This window comes from Echinops telfairi, unplaced genomic scaffold (assembly GCF_000313985.2).
Source record: "Echinops telfairi isolate 266 unplaced genomic scaffold, ASM31398v2 ScPeMD7_7469;HRSCAF=8507_0, whole genome shotgun sequence".
Taxonomy (NCBI): Eukaryota; Metazoa; Chordata; class Mammalia; order Afrosoricida; family Tenrecidae; genus Echinops; species Echinops telfairi.
The window spans coordinates 60,264,640-60,274,227 of NW_022111372.1; the positions used below are offsets into that span (position 1 = coordinate 60,264,640).

Genomic DNA, 9,588 nt, shown 5'->3' on the forward strand with positions numbered 1-9,588 from the left:
GCAGCCCAGTGGTTTCAAGCTGCTGCCCTGTGGTTAGCAGCCCAGCATGGAATCCACTACAACCCCAGGGCTCCTTCATTCTGGCAAAGGGACAGGCAGTTTTCAGAATGGGAGACGTCAGCACAATATGACCGAGGTAAAGGAAGATAATGAGAGCGATGAAAGGATGAAGGACAACTGTTTATGAAAGTTTATGTCACTGGGAGTCAAAATCAACTCAGTAGCAATTAGTATCCATTGTGCATGGAATCACAATCCACATGCATGGAAGTAGCCATCAAGAAATCAAATGACACCATGCACTGACTGGGAAACTCTGCTGCAGAAGATCTCATTAAAGTGTTAAAAACAAAGATGTCACTTTGAGGATGAAGGTGCACCTGACCCTGATCTCTTAAAACTATCTTCAGTCACCCCCTATGCAGATGGAAGCTGAACACTGAATAATGAAGACCTACGAAGAACGGTGCCTTTGAATGCTGGTGTTGGCAAAGAATACTGACCATTCCCTGAACTGCCAAAAGAGAAGGAAGAAGTCTGGGCTGGAAAGAATACAGCCAGAATGCTCATCGGGAGTGCAGATGGCAAGACTTTGTGTGACGCACTTTGGACATGTTACCAGGAGAGATCAGTCCCTGGAGAAGGACATCATGCTTGGCGCACTAGAGGGTCAGAAGAAAAAAGGAAGAAAGGAAGGCCCTTAACCAGACGCATGAATGCAGTGGCTGCCGCAGTGGTCTCAAGCACGGTATTGTTGGAGCAATGTTGTGTCCACTATACATAAGGTGGCTCTGCGTAGACACCAACTAGACAGCACCCAACAATAGCAGCATGACGGATGCTGTAAAATGCACAATCCCGCAACAGGGGTAATAACAATTGTTTGTCATTTGGGGTCTTAAAAAATTATGCATCGCCATCTAAGAAGCAACTATTGGTCTCTTAACTCGTGAAACAATGGAGAATGAAGAAAATCGGAGATTCAAGGAAGCAGAGGACTGATGAACCACATGAACTGCGGTCCCCTCTAACCCGAGACCAGAAGAACTAGATGGTGCCCACTAGTTGACTGTCACTACCAACTGCTCAACAGGATCACCATGGAAAGTTTCCCTTCGAATAGGCCAAATGGTAGAACAAAGTTTTAAAGACAAAAATACTTACTAAATTAAAAAAGCCCCACAGAACCCCCAAAACGATTGTCAATACAACCTTCTAGCTTGAAAGTGAAGACGCTCTCTGGGCCACCTTTCAGCCAAGTCGTAGGTAGGACGATAAAACAAACACACCTCGGAAGCGTGTCCTCCTCAGAACAGGCAACTACAGTGAGATCCAAAGGAAAACATTTGCCCAAAACTGAAGAGGAAAAGGCCGGGGGTGGGGTGGGGCAAGGTACAGACAGGGAAGTCAGGTGAAAGGAAACCTGGAACCCAGGCACGAAGCAACAGGCATGCTGACTCATTGCAGGGATGCCAGCCAGTATCGCAGACCAATTTGTGCTTGGATTCTTGATTAGAAAGCTACTTTGCTATGTGAGCCTTCCCATACAGGTAATGCAGGTAAGGCGCTGGCTGCTCCCCCAGGTGCCTTGGAAGAAAGACCTGGTTACCTGCTTCCGAAAACTCAGCCACTGCCCACAGTCCTACTCCGACACGCAAGGACTCCCATGAGCTGGAAGCCGTTCCGCAGCAGCAGCAGCAGCAGTGTTGTGACTGTTCCCATATCAGGGCTCACAAGAGCAGGAATGGCGCTCCAGCACCCCAGCTCTCACCCAATGCCCAACTGCCACCTGATTTTTACTCCTTCACTCCTTGAACCCATGTTGTTAGTCAAGACAAAAATCTTTGAGTGATATTCGAATGAGAAAAGAGAAGCCAGATCCTCCACTCCACCTCTAGCTGTTCCGGGCCATTATTATTATCATCATAATGATACAGTGTTTGTGTGGGACTTGTCACGACTGACCGTGCTTGTCAGTGAATCTTTGCTGTGTGCTTGAGAGGATTCTGCCCATTTTGAGGTTGCGAAAATTAAGATCCAGATTGGGGAAGTCGCTGGCCAGAAGTCCAGCAGCCAGGAAGTTGCAGAATCTGGCCCCCTGACGGAGCCCTAAGTCCCTTGCCAGGACCCAGGGGCAATGGGAAGACAGCACCCAGTGAGCTGGCCCACCGCAGCAGCTTCAGGCTGATGTGATTTATTGAGGCCCACAAAACTCCAGTGTCAGCGACAGCTCCCGCCACATGTCATACGCGCTGTTATTAAAAATCAATTCTCCCGGGGCCAAAAAGTGCCCGCACTGACAGTGTGCAATCTGTTATTGTCACTTATTTATTATCCACCTTCCCTGGGGACATGGAGGATGGAAACATCAGCAAAACCATTTCTCTGTTTCCACTTGAATACAGCAGGCAATGGGCACATCCCATTGGCCGGGGCTCTTCTTGTCGCCCCTCAATCCCCATCCATTGTCTTCCACCCCAGACTGCCAATGCTGTGTGTGGATTTGCTACTGAGGGGTTAAAATATAAAATCACCCGTGGCCAACAAGTCAGTTCCGACTGCTGTTGACCCAGGCGTGTCCGTGGAAAACTCTGCTTCCTAGGGTTTTCAAGGGCTGAGTTTCTGGCTACAGTTTGCCAGGCCTTTCTTCCATATCACCTCTGAATGGGCCCAGACTGCCGACCTTTCAGATGTGCACCACGGAGGGGCTCCTCCTCCTTCCTCAACACTCACTTCAGTCGTACTATTGTCACGTATTTCTCAGGAAGACTTGTGGACAGACAGACTGCGTGCTGTGCTTGCTGTGTGGATGAAGAATTAGTGAGGCGGGTTTCACAAGGTCTGCCTCCGTGGGCTGCAGCATCACAATGAGGGTGAGGCGGGCACAGCACCGGCAGGGTTTCGTTCTGCACATCGAGTCACTGTAACTCAGAACGGACTCGATGGCCCCTGGCAGCAGCAACAGGAGCAGACCTGACTACCATCGTGTTAGAACCATAAGCCCTTGTAGCTTTATGAAAGGGGCCGGCTACTGCCGTAGATGCCATCTGACCCCCTACCTGGTCCGATTCTGGTACGGTAAATCTTTAGGGGTGCAAACAGCATCAGCTTCTTCCTGCAGGGCAGCTGACAGATAAACTGCCAACCTTGCCTTTAGCAATGGTGGATTTAAACCGCCAACCAATACCCGACCCACAGCTCTGCCAGGACTCCTTAAAAAGGGACCTTAGAACCCCTCAGACCACCGCCTGCCTCAGTGGGGAGCAATCCTTTTCTTCACAAGGGCCGATTCAGGAAAAGCACAAGTCTTTATGGGCTCTATTTCCTTTATATTTGTATCCTTTCTCCCAGTAATTGCACACCTAGGAATGTCTGGTAGGAATAATCCAGAATGAGGGAACGGTTTTGTGCATTAAGGTCTTGGTCGCACTTTCATTTTCACCCTAATTTTAAATAGAGCCTCCAAGTGCCACAGTGCACACATTTACGGAAACAGCGGACAGAGCACACGTATTAGAAGGGGTAAACATAACCACTAGACCACAGTGGAGGAACGCATTTCCCACATCGCACCGCCTAGAAATTCAAAGTACAGCCCTGAAAACTGGTATGCCGCAGTGATAACTTGGAAGCTTTCATGCATAGGAAGACTATAGGAAATGTTGAAGGAAATCATTAACATCTAACTATTAATAAAAAAATATCACTTTGCAGTAAATGAGGGCAAAACTAAATGTGATCAAGGACAGTGACCTGTTTACAATTTAGTGAGTTGACAGAAAGCATGTGTTTTGAAATCGGGAGTTACAGTATCTGCAACAGCTTGTGGGCGCTTCTCGGTCTTTCCTCGGTTCTAGAGGGCTCCTCTAGGAGTCGCTGGTCGCCTCTGGGTTTAGACTAACGGAAAGGTTGGCTCAGCCCACACCGAGGCCCCTCGGAAGAAAGGCCTGCCGTTCTGCTCTCCAACCATCACAGCCTTGAAACCCCTGTGGAGCGCAGCTCTCTGAAACACATTGGACAGTGTGCCCCTGTGGAGCGCAGCTCTCTGAAACACACTGGACAGTGTGAACTGGACTCAACTCGATGACTGCTTGTTGGGGTCTTGATTTAGTTTTTTAAGGGTATAGGAGCCAGGCAGTGCAGTGGTTACATGGTGGGTTGTGATTCACGTGGTCGGAAGTTCGTAACCACCAGCAGCTCCATGGGAGAAAGACTAGGCTTTCCACTCTCGTAGACAGTCACACTCTGGGAAACCCATAGGCACTCGCTATGAGTCCGCATTGACTGTGTAGCAGTGAGATTAGTGTTTTTTTGTTTGGCCACTATTTTTTGTCAAAATGTGACTGACCAGAGACCCTGGGAATTGGAGGAAGAGAGGAGAATAGTTTCAAGGCCCAGCCATAGACAAAGGCCAAAAAGCTGTCTGGAAAACAGAGCGAGCTGAGGTGTGTGCGCCTGTGTGTGTGTGTGTGTGTGTGTATGTATGTGTGTATGTGTACATGTTCACCTGTGAATACGATCACCCACAGCAGAGGGCAATCAGGGAGCACTGCACAAGACTGTGGTGAATATTGCTTTGCCTACTTGAAATAGCTGGAAGGACACATTCTCGTTCTTGTGTGGGGACTTGCACTCCTGCTTCTGGCCTCACACCAAGTCCCGACCTGCCTGTGTGGCCCCGTGCATCATCCCCCAGCAGCCCCCTCGAGCCTCCCCTCAGTGGTGGGGCAGCAGCAGTGTGCACACCCAGCCTCAGGCCCACCCTGCCATCAGTTAGCTCCAGGGAGCCCCGTCAATGTGCGCTTGCAAATGAGAAAGTAGGATTGTCATTCTTTATCCGAGGTGGCACAGTGGGATAGATGTTGGGTGCTAACTGGAAAGTCCGGGGTTCAAACACACCAGATGCTCCTCCGGAGAACGATGAAGCTGTCTCTGTCCATAGGGATGTACTATAGGGATGGAAACTTGATATCGGGTCGCTGTGGTTTGGAATTGCCTCTGTGGCAGTGGGTTTTGACTCCAAAGGAAGATTGTGCTGTTTCCCCACTGGGCTCCGCATCCCTGTTCTACGACTCCATGAAGCCTGTCTATCTCCGGAAAGGGGCTCCTGGGCTTAGCCTGCTTACCTCTGAAAACAGAGAGCTCACCCCTTTACAAGGCAACCCCTTTCCGCTGTTGACCAGCTGGTGGACATTAGGAGATTCTCCTTGTGAGCCAAAGGCCATTCCTTGTCACTTCAGTCTTGATTTGGCCCTTTGGGAAAACTAGCAGGGGCAGCAGATGTAAGTGTAGACCTTTAAAATGTACAGACTGAGAAATTGTCCATCGAACCCCATCATTTTCCAGGGACAAATTCAGAAAGGTGACTTACTCAAGGTCATCACGTATCCAGCTTTTCTTGAACAATTACTGTGGGTTAGATAACCACTCACTCACTACCTACCAGCGCTTCTAACTCACAGTGACTCTCTAGGGCAGGGTCTCTGTCCATAGTGATGTACTATAGGGATGTGGGTTTCCGAGACTGTAACTCTTTACAAGAGTAGAAAGCCTCGGCTTTCTCCCGAGGAGCAACTGACCATCGGTTTTGAACTACTGGCCTTGCAATTAGCAGCCCAAAGTGTAACCGCTGCACCATCCGGGCTACACTGATTAGATGCTACTATGTGTAAAGAGGGGGGAACAGGAATCTGCCACCCGTGAGTGGATTCCAATTCATGGCAGCCCTATACGACAGAGCAGGGCGGCCACATCAAGTTGCAGAGCTGTGGTCTTTCCGGAAGCAGGCTGCCACAGCATCCTCCCACAGAGCAGCTGGTGGCTTTGATCTGCCAACCCTTCAGTTGGCAGCCAAGCACCAAGTCCCTGGGGCTCCTTCCTACTATGAGCAGACATTTCTATTTCCTCTGTTTTAGAGATGAGAAAACTGAGACAGAAAGATTAAGTAAATTACCCCAGTTCACCCAGCCAGGGTCAACTGAGAGAAGGGATTCAGGCCGGGGCCTTCCAGTTCCATGGACTTAGTTCTTAACACCCAGGTCATGGGCAGTGGCCTAGCCAGCTCACAACAAAAGTCACATTCCCCAGTTCACAGCATCGGAGACCCAAGATACAGGCAGCTCAGAATTGACACAGGATGGTTATGCCCCAATGTTGTCCCAAGGACACACTCACCGGCCCCCCAAATTCCCGAGTTTGCATTTAACAGCCCCTGAGAGTCAGCAAGGAGCCCTTGTTTGCACAGTGGTTAAGTACTTGAGTCCTACACCACTTGTTTGGTGGTTCAAACCCACCAGGCATTCCCTGGGAGACAGACGAGGCCGTCGGCCTTAGAAACCTACTAGGGCGATTCGACTCTGTCCCATGGGGTCATAGTGAGTCGGAATTGACATACGGCAATGGGTTAAGAGCCAGAGTAGGCGTCCCTGGATGGCACAAATGGCGAGGTGCCGGACTACCAACTGAAAGGTAGTAGCTCAGGAGGAAGCTGCTACCAAGTGGCTCCGAAGGAAGGCCTGGTGACCTGCTCCCGAAAGGTCCTGGCTGTGAAAACGCTGTGAAGCAGTTCTCCTCTGAAAACACATAGGGGGATGTGTGTGTGTGTGTGTGTGTGTGTGTGTGTGTGTGTGTGGGGGTAGGGGTGGCGGCAGTTTTGCTGTGAGCCAGAGCTGCACATGGGCAACTGGATAACACAAGGAGTGGGGGGGGAAAGGAGCCCAAGTGCTTCAGGATGAGCCCTTCAGAGTTGAGGAAGCTCCTTGCCAGCCCAGTCCTTGGGAGGTGCCAGGAAGAAAGGAGACTTGGCAGCTTCCTGAGAGAGCTCTTTCGCTCCGCCTCTGGATCTGGGCCTTGGGAATCTGCATCTTTTTCCGGCGCTGATGCTCACAAAGTCTAAGAATCACTGTTCTAAATGAAGTGTTATTAAGCTCATGTCTGTACTTCAGCTGAACACCCAAGGCAGGCTCCAGACCCAAACCAAACTCAGTCCCATGGAGTCAATTCCAACCCACAGGGACCCCAGAGGACAGGGTAGCACTGCCCTGGTGGGTTTCGGAGACCATAATTCATTATAGGAGTGGAAAGCCCTATCCTTCTTCCAAGGGGTGAGCAGCTGTTGGTTTCAAACTCCTGACCTTGCAGTTAGCACAGCCCATCGGAAACCACTGTGCCACCAAGCTCCTCCAAAGTTAGCTAGCATCCACTACACCAGTGGTCTCAACCTTCCTAACGCTGTCCCATAAAATGATTTTTGTTGCTACTTCATAACTGTAATGTTACTACTGTTATGAATCGTCATGTAAATATCTGATATGCAGGATGTATTTTCATTGTTACAAATTGAATATAATTAAAGCATAGTGATTCATCACAAAAACAATATGTAATATATTGTGAAATACTTATTTCTAATTACAAATAAATGAAATTTTGTCTTGATTTGAAGCATGGTGTAGCTTGGGTAACAGTCTTCATGCCTGGTACTAGTATGTGGGCGTATCTGCATGTGGGCGGACCTGCCTTGAGAAGATAGAGGAGCGGTGTCTCGGTTCCTAAGATGATCGGAAATGTGTTTTCCAATGGTCTTAGGTGACCCCTGTGAAATGGTCGTTCGACCCCCAAAGGGGTCATGGCCCACAGGTTGAGAATTACTGCACTAAACAGAAAGCAAAGTGATTCATTCATTATCGACTTGTTAATGCTGCCACTGTCCACACTAACCCTCTCTTTGCTCACTGGTCAGTCCTTACCCCTGGGGGCAGGTCCTTCATTCCCAGTTGAGCCCTGCAGTCATCAAAGAGGTGTTCGCACTTCTATACATTTCACCCACGTTGCTTTTCATGAGCCCAGCCTGAAATGAGCCACCAGTGTGGGGATTGTGTTTTTTGGGTAGTTCAAGATTAATCCTTCAATGGAAGGTTTAATCCACAAATTGTGGATCCGCTCATGTGGTTACATGAATACTTTTCATTCCGTCTGTGCATAGCCATATGGTTCGACCATGTATGTTACCCCTTTACACGTGAGAGCAACCCCCGTCCCTAGACAGCACACACAGTTCATGCCTCAGCTCCTAATCAGGAGGCTCGCAGCATCAGTCCATTCAGAGGTCCCTCAGAGGAAAGGCCTGGTGACTTACTTCTGGAAATCCATACAGAGTGCAGTTCTCCTCTCACATGCCTGGAAGCTTCAAAACATTTATGAGGGTGGAGTAGAATTTAAAGGGAATGAAATTTTTCCATGAATGTTTTGAAGCCCCCTCAATATGTGTGGGTGTGGCCTGATACCAAACCCTGTCTCATAAACACAAGTGTCTGGCTCCAGAGAACATCACCACCACCACCACTACCACTACCACCACCACCACCCCGATCCACCACCTGTGCTGGCATTGACAGCATCTTTTAATTCCCCTCCTGTTTCTTTTGGAGAATATCAAGAGAGCCAATGTATAGAACTCTTTGATTTGGATCATCACTCCACCATGTAACACTTACGTGGCATGAGCCACGGGAACCACTTAGCACTTAACTAAATGCCACGCTCTCTCTAGGTGGATGGGCTCATCCTCAGCCGCCTCCCGTGGCAAATGGTGTTGCTTTCCTTCACATTTTATAGTAGAAAAGTGAGTCACAGAGAGAGTGAGTCACGTGACCTGCAGTGGCATGGCTATAAGTGGCCGTCGGGATTTAAAACACACAGCTGTGCCTCTCTACTTTTCAGGTGCAGGGAATAAAATAAGGCGCATCCCAATCGGTCACAGCTAATAGGGCCTGCCTTCCGATTCCATCCTGAGCCTGCCAGGTTCGAAAGCCCACCCTCTTCTTTCCCAAGCCCCCATCCCTCGCCTTCCTGTTAAACAGATAGAGAAACATCCAGGAGCTGCCGCCACCGTCACCTGCAGGGGGAGTCACGCATAACAGGAGGGAGGGCGCCTGGGCCAGGCTGCGAGACCAAGAGGTGGGCTGTGTTCAGAACTACTGTGGGTTTTAACCTTCTGATCTTCACCTTCTGCTTCAGAACCCTCCATGGCAACGACATTTCCAGTGTCCCCGAGGGCTCCTTTAATGACCTGACATCTCTCTCCCATCTGTAAGTAGCAACGTGCCTCCCCACACACAAGCTCTCAGAATGGGGAATCGTTGAGTGCCTGAGACAGTGCCGACTCTGTGAATGTGCCGGTGTTGTTGCTTTTTTTCAGGTTTGTGTACAGTGTGTTTGTGCAAAAAGCTACCCCCAACGTGCACCTTGTCCTGTTACCTGCTTTGGATAGCCTTCAATGCACCATCAACGATGTAAATCCCATGAACACTGGCTAATAAGAATTAACATAAAGCGGTCACTGGTTGCCTGGACTCTGCAGGTGGATTACCTTGCGCTTACGACAACAGAAAGGCATTTTTGTCCCTTTTCGTACATGACGGCATTGAAGCTTAATGAGGGGAAAGAAATGGTCCAAGCTAGTCCACTGCAGAGCCCCCATGCAAGCCCAGGCTGGTCTAACTACAAAGCACGTGTTCTTGGTCTTGCTGCCCCCAGCCGCAGTGTGCTCTTCCCATTTTACAGGAGGAAAACAGAGGCCCAGAACTA

At 49.5% G+C, this 9,588-nt stretch overlaps 1 protein-coding gene across 1 annotated transcript in view; it reads left to right on the top strand.

Moving 5' to 3' along the window:
- Nucleotides 1–9,588, top strand: part of SLIT3 (slit guidance ligand 3) — a gene marked incomplete at its 5' end in the record, with an annotated part of 712,261 nt that overhangs the window by 660,579 nt on the left and 42,094 nt on the right. Inside the window, one exon of the mRNA XM_004697123.2 lies at nt 9,019–9,090. Coding sequence (XP_004697180.1) covers nt 9,019–9,090 — 72 coding nt within the window. The remainder of the gene's footprint in view (nt 1–9,018; nt 9,091–9,588) is intronic.